General features: G+C 32.6%; 1 protein-coding gene across 3 annotated transcripts in view; it reads left to right on the top strand.

Annotated features, from left to right (window-relative positions):
- The window catches only part of LOC114333836 (putative protein TPRXL), a 153,418-nt gene extending 140,378 nt beyond the window's left edge, over positions 1-13,040 (top strand). For all 3 annotated transcript variants that reach the window (XM_028283835.2, XM_028283843.2, XM_028283829.2), the window contains exon 3: positions 15-13,040. In XM_028283835.2, the coding sequence (XP_028139636.2) occupies positions 15-425 (411 nt within the window). In that variant the 3' untranslated portion in view covers positions 426-13,040. The remainder of the gene's footprint in view (positions 1-14) is intronic.
- The last annotated feature ends 14,907 nt before the right edge of the window (positions 13,041-27,947 follow it).

Raw genomic sequence — 27,947 nt, 5'->3', positions numbered from 1 at the left:
GTTGTGTTTTGCAGGAATCCGAAATTTACCAGAAGTGTATTCGACCGCCTCCAAACCGCACAGTTCTAGAAAGCGAGTCCCCGCCACCGTACAGATCCTGTTCAGCCGGAATGTTATCGACCTCCTCATCCACCAGCAGCACGAGCAGCGATTGGTCGACGTCTTCGAATCCCCTAGTAGTCCGGTGCCATTCGATGTCCTCAACTTCTTCATCAAAACCTATAAACAACCCATCTCATAGTGTAACTATACAAAAGACTGATTTTTTACAAAGAACTGTTAAAATTTTTACGGGGGGCGGCAAAAAGACCGCCTCGCAGCAGACTGTTTATCAACCGCCCCCGGCCCCAACGTTGCCAGTCGTCATCGTGCCCACCATAGTGAGGAGCCAGAGGGTCGTGAACAAACCCCCTTCTGACGTTTGACCATACGTCACTTCTTAGCTGATGACTTTTTGTGCGAATACATGTTTTTTATTCCATATGTTTAGCCTCGTCTAGCGTCACGAGACGTTAAAGGTACCTATGGTCGGCTCCTAAAGTAACACCAACACGTATTTTTGTTATCACGCTGGTATTCAACAACTTATAATTTCTTATAATCAGAAAAAATTCATAGTAAAACAGAGACTGTCTCCAAAGTAATATCAATTTGATCAAAGATCGACAATTCTGCACCTCTCGTGGTTTTATCACTTAAATTTGACGATATATTATTTGTGGTTCCCAAATTTTTATATGATCTACAAAATTAAATTCATAAAAATATATTTATTAATAAAAACTCTGGAATATCATTCAGTACAGTTGTGTAACCGTGTGCAAGTAGCTAAAGGTACAGTACGCCCAGAATAGCAGTAGACGTGAACTGTGCGCAAACCGGAGTAGGCATGCAGAATTCATTTGTGGCTTGAATTACAGGGTTGCCACGGTTTCTACAAATATTGACTGATTTCTTTGTAGGTACAGAAATGTTGTTTACATGAATCATGGTTTTGCACAATAATAATTGGAATTAAATCAAATCCTTATCGCTGTATGACTCTGTATTCGTTATCAGGATCTTCAGCTAAATTAATAATACATGATTCTGTGGCAGCATTAAATAATGTCTCATTTGAAATGAAAAAATCACCCTCAATATTTTTCACTTTGTCTACAATTTTTTTCCACTCTTCTACGGAAAATATTTCAAAGTACTCATCCGGCAATTTTTGAATAGAACTAAAAGTGAAATCTACATTTCGTGTTCTAACAAAGTTTAGGACTGTCCAGTCCAAAGAAGCTCTATCGGGTTTAAATCCGATTGATGTGGTGGGAGCCTTAATACGTATTGTACAGCCGGTTCCTAAAAAAACTGATACGACTCTTGGTAAGATTTCATCATGTTGAGCAGTGTATTTGATTGATCTGACATTATATTTATTATGACAGACAAATAATAAAATAAACAAACAACAAACAACTGATTCATGAAAAAACTAATAAGTATTTTAGAAAAATTTAAACGCAGGATGAAAGATTACATTATTACCGAGGGCGGAAAGCCCCTTAGAATAAACAAGCAGTTTCTATTGAATGAAATATTTGAAATTAAATATCACACTTTTTTTTATTTTCAGCCCTGTAACTTATTAAAATAAATATTATAGAAGTTTTCAGGGACTTTCAGCCCTCGGTAATAATGTAGTCTTTCATTCTGAGTTTAAATTTTTCAAAAATATTTATTAGCTTTCTCAGGATTCGAAAAAAAAATGAATACAATTAAAATACATTGAGAATTTTGACATGCGTCACAATTTTGCATTAACTCAATGTAAAATTCTAAACTGTTGAATTCCAGCTTCCCTAATTATTTGACATCAAAAGACATTAGAAACTATTTGTAGATGATTCAAATCTGTATTGAAAACAACTGTTAAAATTGGTCTACGTAATTAAACATATTCCAAAATTTTGTAAAAATGTAATACATTTTAGTTTTCAGCCCAAACTTAGGCCACACACAATGCAATAATGTTCACATTTTTGAACTGTCAATATTTTTATTTTATCATCTATTGTTTAAAAACAATACAGTTGATAAGATATCCTCAGTTGCGGAGAAAATATTAATAATAAAGATTAATAATAAAGTCTAATAACCGTGGAACATAATAAGCTATCTGACAAATTTTAAGATTTGGCAGTGACATTGACAGTATGTAAATATTAAGTATTTATCCTTCAAAATACACTGCTCAATTTTCTACAAAATACGCGTCAAGAGTCGTATCAGTTTTTTTTGGAACCAGGTGTACGTTATTTCTAATAATGGAAACAACACCAAATATTTCTCACTTTTAAGCAATCTACCATTTTATTCTTTGTTGATGCGGACGTTGGTGCCTTATCGTCTTGAGTATTGTGATCAGGTGCATTGTCCATTACAACGACTTCTTCTTCTGTATCCTATTTTCGGATGTTGGAAATCACATTTTCAATCATAACCTTGCTCGCTGCGCTGCGGCTCAAATCAGTTCCGTTCAGGTTTTCTTAAACCATATTCTCAAATTCCGCAGCCATGATATTCTCCTTCTGCCGGGACCTCGCTTACCTTTGACTTTACCTTGCAATATGGACTGCTGCAGGGAGTAACGGTGCTGATTTCCTACAACGTGTCCCAGATACTGCAATTTTATGCGTTTGATGGTAAACACAATGACACTGTTGGGATATTTTTGACGATGTTGCTGCTTTATCTTCTTGAGTATTGTGATATAGTGCAGTGTCTATTAGGATGACAGTGTTGGGAGGTAGTTCTTCTAGCCACTTTTTGTAGTTGACAAAATTCATAATATAATCATGGCAATCAGCCAATTTTGCTTGGGACTTCCATCTCACATATAAGATCCACCGACAAAACCTATTTCGTCCCCTGCACCTACAATGATTAAACATTGGCCCTTGGGATTGGTTTTTTAAGTCTAATGTTCTTTCCATCAGTCCAACTATTACTGCGATTGTATGACATGAAAGTAAATATGTTTCATCAACCAGAAAATTCAACCCAAAAATCTCATATAGTTTGCTATTCTATTTATTGGATTATTTATCAAATTACCTGTCATACTAGCCCAGTGTTTTGCACTTTTTTAAATTCAATAATAGGTTTATCAGCAACTGGTTCTCGTTGAGCAAATTTTAACACTAAGTGTATTATTTTACGACTTGAGCATGAGCATTCAAAATTTTTCGCTTCAATTTATACTGTTGATGCATTTTTAGATTAAATGAACAATTAGAAGATTCAAAATCAGTATTATTAAAAATTGAGATTTTACACAAAATTTGTCAACGTCGCGAATCTCTTCTACAGTGAAACTATCCACATAAACATCCTAATAAGCGGTTCTCAATCAACTGATCGCACAATATGTTCACGTCTATTCGTATTCTGGTTCACCTGTAGTTGTTGAAGGTGTAAATATTGCTGAAAATTCGAAATACAACCGTTTCAAACAGGCCAGCTTAGTTTCAATGTCACATGATAGTTTTTTTTATATCAGCAAACATTTTCCTACCTCTACAGAAACTAAGATGCCAAGAAATATGTAATTCAAAACTTTTCCCTTTCAATAAATAATGAAAATGTACACAATTTTTGAAGCTGAATAAGAATAAAATGAAAAGTGTTTGAACTGTCTGTATGAAATTAAAATTTCGACCAAATAGGTCCATAAAAACCACATAAAAATTTTGATTACCCTACGTGCTAAACTAAGTACATGTTTTCTAAATATCTTTTTATTTTCTTTTTGGGAGCCGACTTTATAACACGTTGAACGTACATTCCTGATACAATTTGTGTGTGTCAAAAAGGTAAATATATAACTAAGTTGAAGTAAGTTTTGGAAAACAGTTTTGAAAACAAATATTTTTGATATTTTTACTTCCAAAAAACAACTTGTTTTTTTTCTCTATAATTTATGAATATATTTCTATATTATATAACATAATGAGGATTTTCAGGTGAAATTTTAGCGCAATTAAAGGTCGGGATTGTTCGCAAATATAATTCTAGTCATTTATTGCATATCTTCGATATTTCTTTAGTTATATGCTCTTCTGTATAGCTGCCAGATATTGTTACTTATTACTTACTACAAAATTTTGTCTTGTTATCTCCTTGTGTACAGTCCTGCTCCTAAGTCTTAGGTAAGTTAACCTTTTTGTCTTGAAATTTCTTCCAAAATATTCCTGTTTCGCTTGATTGTCTTCAAAATTCAAAATCTCCGTTCCTCAAGCCTTTAAACTCAAAATCTTTTTCCTTATCTGGACTGTTTTCTCTGTTCTTTGCCCACTGACATGGAAAATAGGACAGCAGATATTAAGCAGCCTTGTCAAGCTCCACATTTGACTGGAAAAGATATCAACAAGCTTTTCTTGGTGTTGCATTTGGTACTTGAAGCTGCTAGATTGTCCTACGTCATCTATATAATCTATAAGGTATTCTACTGCTTATCACTTGCAACCAAGTTAACCCAGGATTGTTCCGAGCCTTACAATCCTCAATGACTAGGCTAGGTTGCCAGCTTTTAGGTTGTGAGCTTCTATTAACCTAAAGGTTCTTTCCAGAACGATTCTAAGGTACACCTAAGGTTGTAGTAAGGCACCATCTCATCACAACTGATTCTTAGGCAATCTAGTCTGCACTTTTTGTAAACTTCTTACAATTTTTTGCAGTCTTATTTTGCTCTAAAAAATATATATGACCAATAGGTAATTTTAGGTTCCACACTCGATATAAAGATAGTCAGTAGTTTGGTGTAACTTCAGACTCAACTGATAGAGATTAGAATGCTGAATTTTGAAAACTAAAGGTTTTATATGTGGTTTGTTTTCTGTAGCAAGCCAAACTCTTTCGTCGCTTTCAACAGCATATCTACTCCATCTCAAACAAAAATGCTTCCCAAAAATCGATCATTAAACCCTAAAAACACGTTGACCAACACATTCCACTGAAAATGTTTAGCCTTTCCAAGATAGATGGATTTGTTTCTATTCGTACCATTTTTAATGATTCTGTACACTGATGTGACCAATAGTAAATATTAAGCAGCCTTCTCAAGCTCCAGACTTGACTGGAAAAGACATCAACAAACTTTTCTTGGTGTTGCTTTTGGTACCTGAAGTTGCTATATGGGACCTACGTCATCTTTATAATATTTTGGGTCATTTAAGGTTGTTTTCTTACTTTCTAGTTTTCTGTAGGAACCAAGTCAATTCAGCGTTGTTCCAAGCCTTAAAATCTTCCGTCAGGTGGTTAAATTTTAGATAGTCCAATACTCTGAATGAGATATTGTAATATTCTTTATTTACTAGTCACTTAAATAATTTTTCAAATGTCTTCCATTTACAATACTCTCATTATGAGGATTCCAATTCCTAAGAAATCAATTAATTTATAAAAATTTCATCTTATCTGTAATTTGCGAAATCTCCACTCCAAATTTTTTTATGTCTCTAAATGAGCTTAGTCACGTATTTGACGCAATAATTTTCAAGACTTCCAGGAAAGGAAGATACCTACTATAAAAAGGCCTTATCTACTTTATATCTTATCAAACTTTGTTCGATCACTTGCAGCATGAATGAACGAGACAAAATTTCGGATTACACCACACCATCTGTCTAATCTTTGGGTATTACTTAATGCAGATAAGAGAGTTCCCAATTATGTAAAATGATGTCATTTTAATAATTGTATGCTTAGACTGTTTTTGTTAAACTAATCCGGAGACTAATTACAAAATATTTCAAAAACACATTGTTGACCATATTTTCTTATAGACAGACCATTTCAGATTTCACCATTTGATTCGATTTACATGAGGTTTATATTTTTCATCCACTACTTCTATTCACACTGGTCCAAAGTTATTTTCTCGTTTTTTTGAACTAATTTTTTAATTAAACAATATCATAGAACTGAAACTACATTTTTTGGTGTTTCCGCTTACACATTTTGGAAAAAAACTGTCGAACTGGGTGCCAAAAAGTTTGATTATTGCTTTTATTGCCTTTTTTGCTATTCCTATTCCTAGTCCTGCTATACTTACACCTACTCTCCATTTTATCCCTACTCCTGTTCATTCACCTGCTTATTCTTTACTTTCTCCTTCCTGCATTATAATTATGAGGTTTGAACTGTATGAGGCTTTGTTTTCTTTTAGATTGTCTATGTTTTCTTTGTATGAACATTTGTTGTGGCATTCCTTTTACCTTTTTCCTCAAAATACATTGATTGAAATTCAAACTATCTAAAAGTGTTTTTGCAAAAACTTCTTAGTTGTATTGTTAAAAATTCCTTCAGAAGTAATTTGTGACAGGGCAATGCAAGTTTAATGGAAATTTTCAGGCTATCTTTGCCATTTGGTTCCTCGATTTCAAAACGAGTTTTCGAGCTAGGTCATATGAACAATTTCCTACTACTCCTAAACTTACTGTTATTGTCAGTTTGCCCCTATTCCTATTTCTCCTATACCTACCCCCATTCTGGCCCTCTTCTTCCCCATTCACCTCTTTATTTTTCAGTTTATCTTGACTACATTATATTATGAGGAATTTTACCGGATGAGGTTTTTTTATGTGGTGTCTTTCAAATTCTCCATTTTTTTTATGTTTGAAGATTTGTTGGGGCTTTCCTTTTACCTTGTTTTTCAAAATAAACTGACTGAGTTAAGATTCAAACTGTGCATATATTTTTCTCAAAAATTCTTATTTATAGTGTTAAAAATTTCACGAGATGTGAAATTAAGCACTATCTCCTTTTTTTACCTTTTTTCCCCATATTTCGAAAAGAGTAAGGAAGAAAAATGTCAAAAATCCATTAGACTATTAGTTAATAATATTTATGTATATCATACCAAAACTGTTTTTCAATCAAGCAAATGCAGTGCAATCTTTATAAATAGATAAACTTAAACAAAACTTTTCGACCACACTACAAATTGTGTTAGGAATCGTTTAACACGCGGTACCAACAGCACAGAACTAGATCTTGCGTAAACTGAAAAAGTTCTGTGCAACAAACTATGTTTTACCCAAAGAAGTTAGAAAAATTGGCAGAGATACACCAAATTCTAAAACTGCAAATTGAATTACCTAATTTAAAGAATGTTTGTGAGGTTAAGTCCCACAATTTTTGTAGGTTATGTCATCAACAACTTTTTTTTAAGTGTAAAAAATATCTCTGAAAGATTTTTAACTTCTTGTTGGGTAAAATGTGGTGTGTTGACAAAGACGCAGGGGCAAAAAGCTGTCGCCATCGTGTATGTGTACGACAGGGTGATTAGCAACGACTTTTAAGGACGTTTAGTATTTTTTTATTAAAAAGCGTATTATCTGAACGATAAAACACTTTTTTAAATGTGGTATACATGTGTAAAAATAAATTAAATACAATTGCAAAAATCGACTATACCGTATTCGGCTTTAGTGACAAAAAATTGCAAGTTTAGAAGAGAAATAAACATAGACAGCTACCTTATAATCTTAGTACATGTATTTCTGTTAGAGCACTTGGATTTGGCGGAATATTCATCAATCAACTATATATTGGAAACATTTTTAAACACATAACTTGTATAACTACGAATATAACGAACTATATCTAATCCTACTGACTGCGCCAATTGAAAACATTCTGTCTAAAGCTAGTGTACCGTATGGTCGATTTTTGCGCATTCAAAAAACCATTGAATAAAATAATATAAGTCATTAAATCTAGTTAAAGTGAAATATCTATGCATGGGCGGTTAGAACGTGCCAAATGTGAATAATATGTTTTTATGTACCGTGTACATGGATTTTGTTGTAAGCAATGCAATTTTTTTTTTCTTAGCATAATCTATTTTTAATTTGGAGGCTGTTTTTAGTTTTTTTTATTTTCAAATTGGACGTAGAAGCTTGAAAGTGAGTGTCTTACTTGAAATCTTTTAGCTGTTTTGGTTCAAGATCAAAAAGAAAAGCTTCGTGGAACAACAGCATTAAAATCAAGAAGTGAACAAAGAAAAGGGCATAATAATATCTGCATAAGCACAAAAAAATCTTGCAAGAACTGTAAAATAAACAAAATTAGAAGATAATGATAATAAGAGTGTATACACAGTAGTGGGCCTGTCATTAAAGAAAACTTTCTGGACTACATTGAAAACTTTTTGAAAAATATAATTTTTATAAGAGACACAGTATCTCGGTAGACTTTTCTCTCCCTAAATGATAAATTGGAGATTACATTGTACACATTTTAATCTACCTAAAACGTATTTTTTAACAATAAAGAAATAGTTCCAAGAAAAATTTGCAAGGAAGTTAACCATGTGAGCCCAAGCCAAACATTTAATGATCAAATGTGGAATAGAACAAAACTGAACACTCTCATTATTATATTTTATATAATAATCTCCAAGAAGAAGAAATGTGTCAATACAAAATTTTCATTGGTTGATTAGATGATACTCAGTGTTTTATACATATATTTGCAAAATGATCTTGTTCATAGATCAAATGTCTTATGTTCAACTGTTTTTCACACCCTAAAATGATTTGATAATACTATTTCATACAAATAAACCACTGACTTTACACTAAGATGAATAATATTTTAAAAACGACGATCAAACTTATCAGTAGTTGAACCCAAACAGCTTAATTTGGTTTGTGGAATGCTATCTATGGAGTCATCTGCAATTCACTTGCATATTTCAAGGCCTTGACTTGATTTTATTATCTAAGATGTACCCAACATTACTCAACAATGATTAATAAGGTCCAGAAAATTCCTGAAAAGGAAGCATTCAAATTTAGATGATAGGATTTCCAAAATATTGTAGCTCATAGAACAAATATGTTATGTTCAACTGTTTAGTAGCACTGTTTCTTTAAAATGATCCACTGTTTTTACACCAATATCATAAATGGCTTAGAATCTAGAATCAAAGTTACCAACTTTTGAGTTAAGCCCCTCAATTAAGCTTTCAAGCTTTCGACTCTATATATGGAGTCATCTACAAGACATTGTCATTTTTCAAGACATCAATCTTCTGATTTCATCGTTTGCCATGTACCAAATACTATTGAACTACAATTATCAAGTTCTGGAAGGTATTACCGTATTTCAAATGTGATAAATTCTGAACTATTTCTGATTAACAAAATAAGTTAGCAATCGAAATAGCACAGAAAACGACAATAAATATCGTTCCCATACCACCAGATTGACAACAGGTGGAATACATTCTTTGGTTACAACCTCCAGAGATTTTTTTACAACGATATTTATTGTCGACTACTGATGAGGAGGAAAAAACCTCCGAAACCGGTATAGACTCTTCCTACACTCTCCGATTTAACCAGAGTATTATGCAGCTGCTGCATTTTCGTGGTGCAAAGAAATTAAAAATGTTCATACATTTTTTTTATTTCTGATTAATCTGTGCACTTGTCAGCAAACTTTGTAGAAGATCGCACTTGACAGATAAAATTACTAATTTACATTCAGTAATGGATAATTACTCTGTCATTATCATTAGTAACGAGGAACAATGCAAAAAGTGGTGGCAAACGAAAGGAAATATCCAAAACTATGTGACACATCGATAATCACATACTTCTAGTGAGTCTAGTGAAGTTTTTCACACCGTTTCAAGGAACAATACAGTTTTTTATTTATTTTATCTGTGATTTCAAGTAAAACACTCATATTTAGGTCTTGTTACAGATATAGTATGGCACAAAAGGGGTCTATGTAGAAGATCAAACAATTCTTATTTATTTTTAGGAAATTTTTACTTTGTATGAAACTTTTTTGATCAGTTATTATTTATTTTGTACTTTATACTTTGGGCAACTCTGGGTATTTTTAAACTCCGAAAATTATATATAAAAGGTGTCTAGATTGTTAAACATTGTATGGAGACTGCAAAAATTGATCAGAAGTGAAGTAAAGGTTTAAAATGATTTAGAGTTTATTGAATGCTTTAAGGCTTTTGGTACTGTCGAAACTACAAAATTCTGTTCATTTTTTTCCATATTGCTCTGTGATTAGATGTACAGCTTCTATCCGCCGTGAGCTCGTAGGTAGAGGGGATTTTTTAAAATTCGTGAGCGCCAGTAGTGGCAAATCAGTGAACTTTTTCTGGAAATTTGACATAAATGTCGAAGTGATTAATTTAAAACATTGAAATTAAAAACATTAATAGGAAAAAATATTAGTTGGTCAAAGCTGTGGCATATATTTTTACCTTAAATATAGTTAGGTACATTTTAAATACTAAAATTTCGTTTTTTTACATTCTATAATAATAATTAATCTATTCATTTAGCGCCATCTACACGATAATTATGAAAGTATCCGAAGTAGGAAAGAAGGAAACTAGTCAATATAACGTCAAAATAATAAATAAAATCTTAAAAAAATAATCATAATGAATCATATTAAATTCTGTACTTACTGATATTAACCATCGATTACAATCTGATTATTTCTTGCGTTGATAAAAATTAAATAAATTGCCAGTGAATTTGCACAAGTAATCCGCTAGTTGGCGATACCAGCGAAGCTCATAGGGAATAGGGCTTTTCATTTACAGTCATTTTTTTCGAGCTTTTGTCAAATATCGTATAATCCATGTATATTAATATTATACACAGATTATACAATATATGACAAAAGCTCGAAACAAATGACCATCGATGAAAAGCCCTATTGCAGATTGATGTCATAAAAACTTCTTCAACTCTCTTTAAGGCTGCTTTATGTAAAGAGAAAATACTTTAAACCTATTTGTCTAACACATACACCCCACCATGAGTTTAAGGTGTAGAATATAACGTTTTCTTGTCTACAATGTAGCAAAATCCACATCCAGGGAAACATGGAAGATGAACGGATGAAAACTGGAGGATAACAATTAATAAGGATAATTATTGACTTGATACACCTGAAATAAAGATTGTAAGCAGTGATAAAGTAGATAGAAGCCCAAATGACACTAACATTTGTTTAATATGCCTATGTGACTAAAGAGAAACAACGACAATAAACCTTATCAATATTTTTGAAAGAAAGATTTTGAACAATCAAACGAGCGTTCGTATTTATATACGACTTTATTAGTTTATTTATACAAGTTTCCTTTACAAATCTCTAGCTTAAACTAAACTTATTTACAAAATCCGTTCCTATTTATAGCCCAGCCGTTATTTCTCGAAGATTCTGCCCATCTCTAGTTATCAGCTCGTCACGCCTACTTGAGGTACGTTCTCGAACACCCTTTACCCATCCGCCGCTGCCTCGAATATTCGATAGCGTCATTCTTACACATTTCGAGTTGTGTACCGTTATACGGGGGTCGGTCAAGAGTTCTCTTTCGTTACAATATTGAGAAGGATATTGGGACCCATTTGCGACAATGGTATGTAGAGCACAAGGTTCAAGATCAATAAGTTCAGTTCTTTATAATAACTTGGTTCCCTTTCTTCTTCTCAGTTTCTATCGCCACGAGTCATTCGGCTGCCAACCAGCTTAGTCAACTGACATGTAAGCTTTCTTCTTTTCTGCTTAAGTGTCAAAACTGTGCTTCTCGTCATGTTGCGTTTCATAACAAAACAAGGTTAAATGTCAAAATTTTTAAGTTCATTTGTCAGTAAACTTTGATCGTGGCTAATGCTCTTATACACGGAGCAACAAGGAAGGCCAAAGTTTGACAGTAACTCATAAACGGATTATTTTGTATGAGGATTTTAACGTTCTTCAAATATCATAAACCACTCATACTCCACTATACCAAGAAAAGAGCTTTGGCTTCAGAAATAGGCAAAATCGTATTGTAAAGTGACAGTCGCAATGTAAATAAAAGGAAAGCATAACGAAGTATTGTACACTCGGAGATCGCTGGGAAAATTTACACTCAAAATAACAAAATTCAGTTTGGCAACACTGTGTGAATGTTGATAGTAACATATCCCTTTTAAGATCAACAGAACTGTAATTTAGTCCAGACAAATTAATATATTTTTTTGCCAACAAAAATGAGATTTTTTAACCAAATAATGTTTCAAATATGATGTACAAAATAATTTTTAATTGGGTTCTGTTAATGAGCTTGCTTTTTTTGTCATTAAAGTAGAAAAAACTTTAAATTTCACTCATTAAATCATTATCTTAATTATTTTAACTGTAGTAATATCCGTTGAGTAATTCTGAATGATTAATGGGTTGTTAAAACATTTTATCTGTAGCGGCTTCTGAAATGTCTTAAAAATATCGAATTTCATTGATAAAATGCGCATATCCCACCGATCTTCGTTTCGATCATACTAAAATGGTTTGTTAGTATCTCATTGTCGTTCTTTTATACGCCGTCCACACTCTCGCCGGAGTCGCTCGAGGTTCAACAAGTACGAGAGTGTAGACGGCCACCTTGTGTAACTTTGCCTAACTTCGTTCTACTTCCGAAATCTGTCGGTCTGGCGCGTCCGAGTCAAAGGGATCTTTGTCGGTATCGCACCGCTTGAATGTGTTCCTCGCGAAGTAGAACGAGTCTGTAGAAAGGCACTTCGGACTTCGATCAACTTTGGCGAAGTAACTTCGCCGAGAGTGTTGAGCCCGTTCTAGATGTACTAAATATTTAAGTATTTATTTATCAAAATAAATGTATTCATTTGCTAATAACATGCAGCATGCAGTATACAATTTTATCTTTATTCTCACATCTGATCCCAGACATTTTAAATTAAAGAACCGCTATCAATATTATAGACCTTTTAAAATGTTTTGTCCAATCTACATATCGACCTTTTGTGTGTCAGACCATAATTTTATCTATTCTTTGTTATTATATGAAAATGTAATCTCTCTAAACATAAAAACAGAGATAGCAATGATTAAAAAAGTAAACAAATATAAAATATATTACTTTTTTTGAAAGCAAGAGATTATAATAATTATTTTAATTTTTATTTATTTATTTTTTAAATAAACTTTTAAAAACTTGAGTTTGTTTTTTTTTTGTTTTTAGATTTAGTTGCTTTTTTGGTTGTTTTGTTCAACTCGATTTTTTTTCCTGTTGCATGTATCGATTGAATTTTTCCCACACTGTATATTATGTAATTTATATACAGTTTTTAAATTTCAACGTTATTATGCAGGCTATTTTATTAAGGAGAATATATTAAACTTCTTTAACAAATCTTTTCAGTTGTATATGGGTGATTCCATTTCAAATCACTCAATTTTGGAGCAAAAAAAATTTTGGATCTTCGATTTGTCTGAAAATTGGTATATATGTAGCTTCTGCGGGACGTAAAAATAAGATATTTAACATCAAAAAATCTTCTTTTTTCACAAAATGTTAATTTATGCGATTATACAGTGATTTGGTGTTTATTTAAAAAAATTTGCATTTTCTATCGTAAAGTATCAATGGAAAACATAATATTTTAATAGAAGGGACTCAAAAATGTCATTAATTTGATTGGTATGCTTTATTATCAAAAAATTTTTACAATTTGTGGACAAAGCTTATACAAAATAAAAAATACAATAAAAAACAAAAAATAATAAAAACTACAAACAAAATAAAAACAGAAACAGACACCAAATAAATGGCGTGAGTTATACTACTTAAATACAATTTTAAAAATTTTGCAAACAATATGTATACAACGTCAAAGCAAAAAGAAGGCGAACGAGGAAAAGGGAAAGGGAAAGTAAATCAAAAGATCTATGCCACTGCAAATATGTACAAAAGTACTCGAAAGTAATAATCCTGCAAGTCAATTTGCTGAATTCAAATCGTTTATAAAAAAGTCATTCACTGTATAAAAAACTCTCAAGCAAATAAACTTTCAAGGCCTTGCGAAAAGCGAAATGCTGCAATAGATTTGATGTTAGATGGCAGGTGATTGTGCATTTTTCTCGAATTGTATAGTATAGAGCACTTAACCAGCTCAGACCGTGGGGTTGGCAGGTAAAGATTATGCTCCACGTTTCTAAGGGTATAGTTGTGAGTGGGTCTCTCTGGACCTTCTGATGCATGTTTGCGGATTAAACAAACGGATTCAAAAACAAACAAAGAAGGAAGAGTTAATATTTTAAATTTTTTTAAAACTTCCTGGCAATGAACTCTGCTATTGAGTGTCAGGGATTATATGGCATTATAACAAGTAACTTTGATTCAAAACTAGTTTTTGTTTTTAAAATACCGTTTTTTACATTTTTCCCCATTCCCCAACTACATCGTAATCGATTTGGCTGAAAATTTGCCCACAGATAGCCAAAACATAGGACTTTAAGTGGTGAGAAGGATTTGAATTTTATTACAATACCAAAAAAGTTACATGCAATATCATAGTCAAAAATATAGGTGTCTATTGTAAGTATAATTAACTCGAAAATATCAACCTCACGACAAAAATTGTTAAAAAGAAATTGTAATAATTGTAAACACGATTTATTTGGAACAATTTCAGTTCCTACCATTTTTGTCGAAAAGGTAAAAATGGCGGAGATATAGAGCCAAACAGGTTCTCCTTTAAAATCAAGATGGCGGCTAACGTAACGGAGGAATTCATTCGTGGTTTTAAATTTAGGCTACTATTTACTCCCCTAAAGATCAGAAAAATAAAATTTTGGGCAGCTCGGCATGCAAGGTCAAATGCTATCCCGACTGGACTAATATACTTTTCGAGTCTGATATTATTGCATGTAACTTTTTTGGTATTGTAATATAATTCAAATCCTTCTAAACACTTAAAGTCCTATGTTTTGGCTATATGTGGGCAAATTTTCAGCCAAATCGATGATGATGTATTTTGGGAATGGAGTAAAATGTAAAAAACGGTATTAACGTTTTCTACACTAAAAAATTTGATCAAAAACTTGTTTTGAATCAAAATAACTTGTTATAATGCCATTTAATGACATTTTTGAGTTCCTTCTATTAAAATATTATGTTTTTCCCTTTACGATAGAAAATGCAAATTTGTTTAAATAAACACCAAATCACTGTAAAAACGCATAAAATAACATTTTAAGAAAAAAAGAAGAACATTTTTTGACCTTAAATATCTCATTTTTACGTCCCACAGAAGCTATATACCAATTTTGAGACAAATCGGAGGTCCAAATTTTTTTGCCTGTGATTCGACATGGAATGTACCATATTATATAGTTCATAACAACTATCTGATAGGTACCAATGAAATTTTTACTGCTTATCTAAAATATCCCAAGAACAAGAAATTGTAATTTTTTAATACATATACAGGGTGTCCAGAAACTACCGACAAACGAAGACAGGAGATTCTTCAGATAATTTTAAGGTAATTTAACCCAATTCACTTAGTCCGAAAATGCTTCCTAAGGGAGCTAGAACTCTTTGAAGATGGCGTATTGTAATTAGTTTTTCTTAAACACCTCCAGAACGCTTCTATTTAGAAAAACAAAAATTGGTACGCGTATTTAGCTACAAGATATAAATCTAATCCATCTATTGCAACTTTCTAGTACCTATCATAGGCGTCCGTTTTGGGTAGGGCAACAGTTATTTTATCGCATAACTTTTTTATCTTTAACTTTTATGCATTTCTGACACTGGACTATGAAATTTTGAAGTATTCTAGTACTAAAAGATACTCTTGTTTTAAATCGTTAGGACACACCGTTTTCTAGAAAAATCGATTTTAAAAATTTTTCGCTTTTTAAATAAAAAAAAAATTAAAAAACTGTTTAGAAAGACGAAAACTGGTACATTTATTTATATTCCAGAGATAAATCGATTTCATTAATTGCGAATTTCTATTACTGGTCATAGGCGTCCGTTTTGGGTAGGTCAACAGTTATTTTATAGCATAACTTTTTTGTCTTAAATTTTTGAGCATTTTTGACACTAGATTATTAAATTATGAGGTATTCGAGTACTAAAAGTTACTCTTACTTTATGTTGGTAAAATATTTCGTTTTTTGTTGAAAACTTCTTTCAATTTTTTTTCAAATTCCAAAAACTTTTAAATCGATTTTTCTAGAAAACGGTGTGTCCTACCGACTTAAAACAAGAGGACCTTTTAGTACTAGAATATCTCACAATTTAATAATCCGGTGTCAAAAATGCATAAAAGTTAAGGACAAAAAAGTTATGCGATAAAATACCCGTTGCTCTACCCAAAGCGGACGCCTATGACCGGTAATAGAAATTTGCAATGGATGGAATCGATTCATCTCTGAAAAGTAAATACGCATACCAATTTTTGTTTTTCTAAATAGAAGCGTTCTGGAGGTATTTAAGAAAAACTAATTTCATGGCGCCATCTTCAAAGAGCTCTAGCTCCCTTAAGAAGCATTTTCGGACTAGGTGAATTGGGTTAAATTGTCTTAAAATTATCTGAGGAATCTCCTGTCTTCGTTTGTCGGTAGAGTTTCTGGACACCCTGTATACAATATGCAAGTACTTTAGATACAGACTGTTTAGTACTTGATTAGATCCCAATAAAGGAAGAGCTAAAATCGGCATCATTGCTTATGAGAATGAGTTGCATTGCCACTGTAGAATAACGAATGGATGAATGAATTCGCGTGACATTGAGTGGGCAGTAAGGAAGTAGTGTTGACATTTATAGTGCGTATATCTAATTGAAAGCTAAACAGTCTGTATATACCAAATTATTGTGGACAATAATTTCTGTAAGGGGGTTTATAAAGTTATTTTTATATGAAGGGATAATAATCCTTGTTTCATTCAACTTATTGATGTTCAAATATCAATATTTTTATAATCATTATTGTTTAAATTGTCATTGAAAGAGGCACAGGATAAAATTGCATGATTTTCAATAAATTAAAAAATACTTAAAAGTTTAAAACCGTATAGAGGCTGCTGTAGTTATTTTTTAAATATTTTCATTAGATACGGTGATATAGTCCTTTTCATGAGCATTTTTCAGTGTGTCACAAATGATAGAAAAAAGGTAAGTCCGTGATAATACACATTTATAACATTTATTCTAACATGACGTTTTAGTTAAATTTGACAGTTGTCACATTTTATTTGCAATTTGTCATAAAAACAAATCAATTGTGTTTATTGCATTTATAAAATGGTATTTTCTTTGATTTGTATAGTCTTATAAATTGTACAGATTATATTTGTAGATATATAATTCGTAAATAATTTTCTTTTCGATTATAGCGCCATCTATCGACAATTAGAATAAATGTTATAAATGTCTCTAATCACAGACGTGCCTTTTTTTCTGTCATATACAAACGTTTGTTATTTATAGAAAAAGATAGCAAATACAAAATGAGTGATTGATGTGATCGTTCATGGGTATTCTTTCATTTTTCCGACTGTAGGTGTTTTTAACTATATTTATTTTGGTTATTGATTACAATTCATATTTACCTATACATAGCAACAGCGTGAAATTAAAATGATGTGACAGATACGCTTTTCACTTTTTTGGTTTTCTTTGTTGCCACATCTTTTTTGTACCATCTTCTCATATGATTGTATTCTTGCATTTGAAGTATTTCTTTTTTATGTAGTGTTCTATGCAATTGGGTGTAATTTTGTTAATTGTAACTGCAGCAGTTAACCCAGATCAGCTTTTGAATTGGGGACCAATTGCACGAAGTAATATGAACATCGGCAGAAGGTACCATTCTCATTGTATGCGAATGCGTAGTCTCAGTGAAAGAAGATGACAGCCACACAGCACGAGATGTGTAGGTGAAATTAAAGTAGTAAAGTACACGTTCTCAACGAAACTTTTTGATCATTTTGTAACTACTGTAAAATTCCAATTTTCTTTAAATCTTAGAAAATTATATAATTGGCAACAACGTCGTAACAAAGTTACAATAAATAATACAAATATAGTCCGTTCGCTAAACTCGGACACAACTGGCCAGTGATTTTAGTAAGTAATTTTGCCAATTTAGTAAAATTGGCAAAAAAAATAATTACTAAATAGTTAATAATTACTAAATAGTTAGTAATTTTGCCAATTTAGGCAAAATTGGCAAAGAAAAAAAAAACTACCTACTAAAATCACTAGCCAGTTGTATCTGAGTTGAGCAAACCAACTATACAAATAATTATAAAGCATTTGACTGTATTGAAAGAAATAAATTATTTGATGAAATGAAAAATCTAGATATACGGGCAAAACTTATCAGATTATCAAAAATGACTATGGATCCCGAGCTAAAATAAGAACAGAAGAAAGTAGCACAAACACAATTGCAATAGAAACAGGAGTGCGACAAGGTGATTCCCTGTCAACCACACTATTCAAATAGCTGTAGAAGGAACAGACAATGCCAGTGTAACAAAATTAACTATAGTCCACTCCATAACACAAATAGTAGCATATACAGAGGACATAGTTCTTATGGGAAGAGATATGGAAAGTTTAAAATAAGCATTAACAATCCTGGAAAATGAAGCACAGAAAAGAGGTCTAGAGATCTAAAGATAACAAGACTAGAGAACACAAGATAGAAAACTTCACGTTTGAGAGTTTAACAATTTGAATACCTGGGAGTACTTAATTGTAAATGGCTAAAATAAGAAAAGAGAAGAAGTAACAGAAGTAAGCAAAAAAACTAATCCAGCAATATAAAACTGAAAATATATAGAGTTGAAATCAGACCAGCAGTTGCATGTGCATCACAGATAAAGAGGAATAATATTCGAAAGGAACATCCTCAGAAAAATTATGGGCCCGATAAGACTAGAAAACTGAGAAATAAAAAGAAGAATGTAACATGAAATAAGAGACATAATGAAGGGATATAATATATAACCTTTAGACCCTTCTACCCTCTCGGGCGTAGGTACAATGAAGGGATAAGATATATAAGTGGTAAATCTATGCTTAGATCGAAATTGTGAAAGAAACTTGCAACGAATTCCATCAGAAATAAAAAGCCAGAGGGCAGTATTTGTGTAGTGTGTGATTTTGCTTAGTTTCAAATGTATGATTGAGCTTATTCCTGATCTCATGAGATATGAGTTTATTTAAGCAAATTTTGAAACTCTGAAATGTAAGTTGCCTACATTCTGGTAAACGAGCTCGTTTTAAAAAAGTTGAAACATGTTATAAATTCTTAAAAAGCCTAAAAAGGTGAAAATATTTATATACATTGGGGAAGACCTGCGAAAAAATTATAGTTTTTTTCTGTTTTTTACATTTCAGTGTGTCTTTTTAGTCTTTTAAATGTTGTTTTACAAAAACGAGGAAAGGAAACAGTTTTACTAAAAACTGCATAATTATACAATTCCTGTAACTGTAACGTTTTGCGAAAATTTTTATTATTATAGACCTACCATGTATCTCTGGTATTTAAATAATAATCAAAAAAACCGATAATTGTTTGGCATCGATATCCGCCATGGCCAAAGTACAAGATATTTCACTTAATAAAAAATAAAAGTGACAGTAGAGCATTGTTCTGTTTTTAAATATTGTTTATTGAGACGAAAACAATATAGGCATTTAAGTGTAAATCTAATTCAATTCAAATTTTGACAGTTTTTTGGGTTCATGGAATATCTTTTTAGTAAAATAAGATTCTCATTCAAAAAATACAACTGGACATAATATGTTTGCTTTATTCTACGCAATCCAATACTATAAGGAAAAATATTGTATGTGGGGAAATAAAAGGTCTTTATCTACAATTTTCTTATGAGAGGCGTTTTGAAACATCTTTATCCACAACATCAGACCGACAGCAAAGAACATAGCAAATATCGTTACGCAAAATAGTATTCTCTTTTTTTGACGGCAATAATATAGAGTGTATTCTAAAATTGCTCTAAGTTGCAGTGTGAGATTTAACTAGAATGTTTATGAGTAATTATTACTCCATTTTGCGGTTTTCCATAATAATTTTCAGCATTTTTTAAATGATTTCGGAGCGCTCAGTATATCATTAATATCGGTACGACCGCGTTTGAATTCAGCAAAACATCGTTTATTGGTTGTAATCGATTGAACAGAGGCCCAGAGGTCCAGAGTTGTGGGAATAAGCTCTTTAAGAAAACCTCACAAGAAAGAGTCGAAGATAGTCAAATCACTCGATGTCATTGTCCAATTCAGATCACTTCTACATGAGATGACCATGTCCTCAATCCTCAAATTATATCTATGTTTCATATGTTTTTCTTGTTTTCCTTAAGTCAGTTTTCTCTCTGGGGGTACGATAGTGCAACATTATCTTCAGTTAAATTTTCCGTTTCAATAATCTGCTTTCAGTCCATTTTTTCACGGTTTTTGCTCTAAATTTTAAAGAACCGCTTGGATTGAAATGAAATTTGGCATGCGTATAGCTTACATGTCAAAGAAAAAAAGTGATATTGTGCTGATGTGTGCTTTTGCCATGGGGGTGACTTTCACCTCCTCTTGGGGGTGAAAAAATATATGTCCAAAATAAGTCCGGAAATGAGTAAACTGACTAATTTTAAGTAACTTTTGTTCTCTAGAGCTTTTTCGCCAAGTCAACACAAATTATTTTACTTATGTTGTGTTTATATGATCTGTAAGTTTCATCGACTCAAAGTGCTTATTTTTGAAAAAATTTGGTTTCAAAGTAAAATTTTTAAAAATTTAAATTTTGAATAATATGCTTTTTTTCAAAATAACTTAAAAATTGTAAGAGATACCAAAAATCTCGAAAAACAAAAAAAGTCAGATTGGCTTTTCTGAATATCATGTATTTTTTTGTTTTTCTGTTAGACAAAAATTGATTAAGATTTGATGTTTTTAAATTTGCATACATTCGTGATCAGTGACTCGTTCAACCCCTTTTTACTACAGCCCTTTCAATAATAAGGACTTTGAACCGATGAAACTTACAGATCATATAAACAATATATACACGAGTCAAGAAACTTGTGAAGTCGGAACGATTAAGTTCATTTAAGATACTAATTAGGGGGTGATTTTCTAGATTTTTTTACCAAAAGTAAAAAAGGGACTAACTTTATTTTGAGCGTAACTTGTTTAATTTTGATGCTAGAAATTTTTTTTATAAAACAAAAATGAAGCTTTTTTTAAACACTTTAAATAAGTTGTAATGAGTTTTCCCCGAAATGTGCTTCATCTTTGGTTATTTCACGTTAAAGTATTCCATTTGGAATTTGACGAATATGAACCTATTTTTCATTAGCTATATCTCTGCTTCTACTAGGTGTAGAGACGTGATGTATACACCATTTTTTTTAAATTTTTTACAGGCCATATTTTTGTTAAGAATCTTTTTTCGACAAAATACTTACTATTTGAGTTATTTGCGAAAAACCGTCTAAAAGGGTGGTTATTTTGTTGAAAAAAATTAACATATTCACTGCCAAATAACTCGAAAAGTATTGACTTAGTGAGAAAACTCTATAGAACAAAAGTTACTTAAAATTAGCCAGTTTATCCATTTCCTGACTTTCTTTGGACGAATATTTTTTCACCCCCAAGAGGGGGTGAAAACCACCCCCAGGGAAAGAGCACATATCGACTTTTTTCTTTGACTTGTTAGCTATGTGTATGCCAAATTTCATGTCAATCCAAGCGGTTCTTTAAAATTTAGAGGTTTTGCAATATTTTACCGTTAAAGAACGGACTATTTATAGTGCAAACAATGATAGTACCAATAGATGAAAATACAAATCCATCCCCATAGCTGTTTAATCTAGTTCTAAAAGACGTCTTCAAAACTACAACTTTGTGAACATACGACATCAACGTTAATGCCAACAAGTTAAATCACTTCAGATTTGCTTAAAACATCGTGATTATAGCGAGCTCATTAGAGGAGCTACAAACTAGGCTGGAGGAATAGGCAGACATCAGACATCACCCAATGCGTCGGCCTAAAAATGAATTTAACAAAAACAAAAACAAAGTCAAAAACACAGGTGACCCCAGACGTCTAACTATAAAAGGAAATAAAATAAAACAATTCCTGGAATATATTTACCTAGGCCAACTTCTGATACTTAAGAAACAAAGAGAACCAAAGTGCGGACATCACTAGAAGAGCAAGACTGATGTGGACATGATTTGGTAAGTTCAGTTAGATACCTTCTTAAGAACCACAAAATATCCCAATACTTAAGAAGCAAAGTGTTCAACCAATGCATCCTTCCTATCATGACAAATATGTATGTCAAAGGTGGACCCTAAACAAAGAAAATATTAACAATCTAGCCATAATAGAAGGGTCGGTGGAGAGGGCAATGGAAGGTATACGACGCCGACGGCCAGATAGAAAGACTGGGTAAGATCAAAAACTAAAGTCCAGGATATCACAAGAAAAATTGCCAAACTCAAATAAAGAAAACACACCGCTAGACAAAAAGACCAACGTTGGAACACCACAATACAACACTGGAGACCTTTCAAAGGTAGAGGATTAAGAGAAAGGCCACAGATGAAATGGATAGATTTTTTTAAAATTTATTAAACACCAATAAGATGCTTTAGAACATTACAATCTGATCAAATAATGTGATCAATGAGCAACTTATTTCTAACCTAAATTACTATTACTACTAAAAACTTAAGACTAAGGACAAACTCAATAATATCCCTTAGGTTCTGTTAATATATTGCACAAATGTTAATTTGTACCATCACTTGCACCGTGCACTATTTTTCACTTAACTAACTCGAAGGGTTTCTTCCTCTTGAGTCTTCTAGCTAGATCCGTGTTGTCGAGGAGCTGGAAGGCCTCAACATTGATGTGTTGAAGAAGTCGTTGTTCGTGACTCTTGGCAAATTTTTCTGTGGTCTTGTTAACAGTATCCATGTCGCGATCCCTATGAGGTCACTGTTCCTATAGTACCATGGAGCGTTGACAATGTTCCTTAGTACTTTGTTTTGGAATCGTTGAATGATCTTTAAATTAGTATTACTAGCGCAGCCCCATAGCTGGATGCCATATGTCCATATAGGTTTTATAATCTGTTTATACAAAAGTATTTTATTGTAGATCGAGAGAGTAGATTGTCTTCCCAATAGCCAATAGATTATTTTATACTTCATGTTAAGCTGTTCTCGTTTCTTTTTAACATGGGCCCTCCAGCCTAACCTAGCATCTAGTGTAATACCCAAATATTTTGCGGTATCGGCATGTGGTATCTAAGTATTATTCACGTTAACAGGAATGTATTGTTTTTCCTTGTTTGTAAAATTTATATGCACTAACTTAATTTCGTTTAATTTCATTTGCCAGCGTTTAGCCCACTTGTTAAGTTTGTTAACAGAGATTTGTAGTTTTCTTGCTGCTTCTTCATGGTCTTCACCTACGGCTAAAACAGCAGTTTCATCAGCAAAGGTAGCTATTGTGATTTATGATCTACTTCAGGGATGTCACTAGTGTATAATAGGTATAGGACCGGTCCTATCACAGTACCTTGTGGTACACCTGCATTGATTTCCTTTAGTTCCGAGTAGGCTTCTTCTTGCTTAACCCTAAAAACTCTTAACCCTGAAAAAAATGGATAGCTGATATAAAAAAAAAATAGCCGGCACAAATTAGAAGTATATTGCACAGGATATAAATCTATGGAATGAGTTGGGAGAGGGCTCAGGATTCAAAAATGGATGATAAAAGGCCAAGAAGAAGTAGACTGGAAACATTTTTATTAGTTAAAAAAATAGCCAGAATAAATTGGAAGTATGTTCCTCAGGATAGAAGGCTAAGAAGAAGTAGAAATGGAAACATTGTTATTAGTGTAAATATCTTTTCAAAACCTTAGGATACTTCTACAGTGTGGGCTTACCCTCATCTTTCATAGTGCTATAACTTGTGCTGTTTGCTACATATCAGTTATTTTGGCGGTTTGTTTTTTCCTTCCGAAGACTCATGCCGAGTTTGGTGATCTCTGTGCACACACCAGGCGATTAATGACTCATTCAGAACACTATTTGTATCTGAATGGATTTAGAAGACACAACACGATTTAAAAAGATGGCCTTACACAAATAATAACAAATGTGACCAATGAAAGCGTTATAAAACAAATAAAGGCCTTGCGAAGACTTGAGCTTTTGTTTCATGTTTGGTAGCTTTTTGTATAGTCTGCTAGATTTAATTAACAGTTTGGTTTCTTTGTTATTTACACATTCAGTCTAATTTTCCTTGTAGTATAAACGTAGGTAATTGATTATAACAAAAATATGTATGTACAATGTATAAAGCATTTTCCATGCCCAAAAAACGTCAATCAGTATTTGGATAAACGTGCAGTGTGCATTTTAAAAATAAACCCTTCATCGGACAAACCGAATCATTCGCGCTTGTATCATTGTCGTATTTATTACTAAAACTAAACGTTTTTATACAAACAACTTGTAGTCCAGAGTTTAGTTTTAAGATCATACTGTATATTATGCTCTGAGAAACACTCGTTCTAAGCGATGATTGTAGGATTGTTTCGTAAATTTATTATTAGTAGGTATAACTGATTATCTTACACCAGATATTGTGCAGTCTGGACCTAAGTGTGAATAGTGGTTTCTAAGAATGGAATTTGTTTAAGGTAAAGGCAGTTTTTGTTTTTATCTGATCCAGAGTTAGACCAACATCTCCAGATAGCTATTTGTGCATCTATGCGTCTTCAGTGGAGCTATGCTGTCACAACTCTAAACCAAATATCAACACCCTGCCTATTTAATGGAAAACATCGCAATGCAATGATTCCACCTTTCAGATTCAAAAACAGCGATATCTCTCGTAATACGAGGAGTACGAAAAGCCCTAGATACAAAGTTTACTACATTTAAACAATTAAAATAATTGAAATACAAATAATAAACAATATCCCGTATCTCCGGCTTTTACAATATTTTACAGCTTATATATTGTAAATGCCACATATACGGTATGCAGCCAGAAAGCAGTTTCTTAACGAAAAGTCTTGGATTTAAAATATTGTTTATTATTTTTATTTCAATTATTTTAATTGTTTAAATGTAGTAAACTTTGTATTTAGGGCTTTTCCTCTTCCTCGTATTACGAGAGATGTCGCTGTTTTAGCATCTCAAAGGTGGAATCATTGTATCGCGATGATTTCCATTAAATAGGCAGAGTGTTGATGTTGATATTTGGTTTAGAGTTGTGACAGCATAGCTCCACTGAAGACGCATAGGTAGATGCAGAAATAGCTATCTGGAGATGGTGGTCCAACTCTGGATCAAATAAAAACAAAAACAAAACTGCCTTTACCTTTTTCAGATTTGAGTACCTGAAACTGTCTTTCGGTCCTTTTCCTAGACGAAAAGAAGGTAAATACGTGGCCAGTCCTTTATTTGTTTTCTTCTATATTCGTCGTCTCTGTGCTTATATATTGTAAAAGCCAGAGATACGGGATACAGCCAGAAAGCAGTTTCTTAACGAAAAGTCTTGGAATTGTTTAAATGTAGTAAACTTTGTATCTAGGGCTTTTCGTAATTTGTTTAATTATTTGTACCTTGAGCAGATGGAATTGTTCGAAATAATCACATAATATCAACTAAGATTATACGGTTAACCAAAGTGACACGGATAGTTACAAGAATTAGGGGAGTTAGAAACAGAATAGGAGGTAAAATAGAATAGGAGGTAACAGAATATAATTGGTGATCGGGACCATATACTAGAAAGATGGGCAGAAAATTTTAAGGAGAGAGACTAAATATCAGACAGTAAGGTGAGGTGGAAGATGTATTCAAACAACTACCTAGACTGGAATAGCTTGAGTATGAACATAAACGAGCAATATCTGAATCACTTATGCTATGCTGATGATATTGTATTAATAACAAAAAAAAAGTGAAGAATTACAAAGAATGATGAAAGTGAAAGAAGTAGATAGAGAATCGACAAAGATAGGACTGAAGATGAAGTGAAGTAAAACAAAAACCATGACCAATCAACCAGAAGAACTAATAATCACTAGATTAGATAAAGAAAATCAGACCCAAGAAATAAATAGAAGAATAAGATCGACCTGGGTATCATTCAGAAAACTGTCTTATATTCTAAAGAACAGAAAATACCCGCTATATCTAAAAACAACAGTCTTCATGTATGGCTCTCAAACATGGAAGTTTAAAGGAAAATATGGAAAAAATAGCAAAGACAGAAAGATCCATAGACAAATGGTTGAACATTAAACTAGGAGACAGGAAAAGAAACGAATAGATCCGTAACAAGACAAAAGTGAAAGAAGCAGAAATTTAGCTCGAAGGCATAAAATAGAGAAAAATAACATCCCAACAGAGGAAGAAGTCGTGAAAGCAATAGAAACATTTGAAAGAAAATAAAGCTTGTGGAGCTGATGGCGTTTGAAAACAAGGCGCAAAAAATCTGACCTGTTGTGTAAGTAGGCTAGTACATAAAACTAATTTGGAAACAGGTGAAACTACCAGAAAACTGGAATGTAGGTCTAATTATACCCATTCAAAAGAAAGGAAATCAAACAATTTGTGATAGCTACGGAGGATTTTAGATGCGCCTATGACAGTGTAGATAGAAATGCACTATACAAAGTCATGGTAGAACTCAATATCTGAATACACTTGGTGTAATTGGTGAAATCAACCCTTTCAACACTGTAAGGGTTGTAGTGTCGACTGAACTGTGAGGTTAGAGTGCAGCACTAACTATCAATAATTTTCCAGACATAGATAGGTCTTCGACAGAAGATAGCCTACCGTGGCTTTTGTTCAACATTGATCTAGGAAAAGCTAATAGAGAATCTGGAATAACAAGACGATCCATTATTAATAGGAGTGTACCTACAAATACTAGTGTATACGGATGGCCGAGATATCATAGTAAGAAGCAGCAGCAGAAATTAACAGACGTATGACGTATATATCCAGCAAATAGAGCATACTATGGATTAAAGAAACTTTTAACATCAAATATAGTCACAAAAAGAATGAAGATATTGATATACAGAATTGTTCTTCACTTAGGCCCGTCCAACACACCAAAAACGTGGACAATGACAAAAAGCGGTGAAGAATATTTAGCCCAGTGGTTTCCAACCTTTTTGTACCTGCGCCCCCCTTTAAAAAAATAAAATTGTTGCGCCCCCTAAATTTTTCTAACAATGTCTTTCACAAATACTCAACTCAATCTTGAAACATCTGCTTTAATGTGCTATCACTAGATAAGTCTATAATCATTTCCTGCTCTCCTGTCCTAAGTCTAAAATCGTCATATTTTTCAATCACAAACAGATTTCTAATCCATTCATATTTGGACATGTAAGATGTACCTAATTTTAATAGTGGGAAACATGTCAAAGTTTTTCCACATCTTTCAAACTTATTATCCACAGTTCCAATCTTGTCTTTTTGCGTAACAGCATGAATTTGAGGCCCTTGCATTTATTTATTTAGAGTACTGAGTCTTTGAAAAATATCAACCAAATACGCGTTTTACAAGGAATTTTGTGTCATAAAACAAGTTTGCTTTATCTCTATTATTATCAGTAAGAAATATGGCGATCTCTTATTTTAGCTCAAACACCCTTTGAAGTACTTTGACACGAGAAAGCTAACGTGCCCCACATTAATATAGAAGTGATCTATATTCTGAACCCATGTCATCACACAATTTTGCGAAAAGCCTTCCTCTTAATGGGTTATTTTTGATAAAATTTATCTCATAATACATAACTTCAAATACTGTTAGTAAATCTTCACCCACATCTCTTAAAACAAGTGATTTTCTATAAATCATGGAATGCGTCCAAACTGCACGAGGAGCCAGCTACCTTTCGAGCTAGTGCCTGTAGATCAGCATTTTTTCCTGCCATAGATGGAGCTCCATCTTTGCATAGTCCAACACAGTTCTCCCAATACCATTTTCATTAAAAAATTATCAGTAGTAATTGCACAAGAGCTCTG

This window comes from Diabrotica virgifera, chromosome 5 (assembly GCF_917563875.1).
Source record: "Diabrotica virgifera virgifera chromosome 5, PGI_DIABVI_V3a".
NCBI classification, from domain to species: domain Eukaryota; kingdom Metazoa; phylum Arthropoda; class Insecta; order Coleoptera; family Chrysomelidae; genus Diabrotica; species Diabrotica virgifera.
The sequence above is the reverse complement of the archived record's forward strand: the minus strand, read 5'-3'. Positions and strand labels throughout refer to the sequence as shown.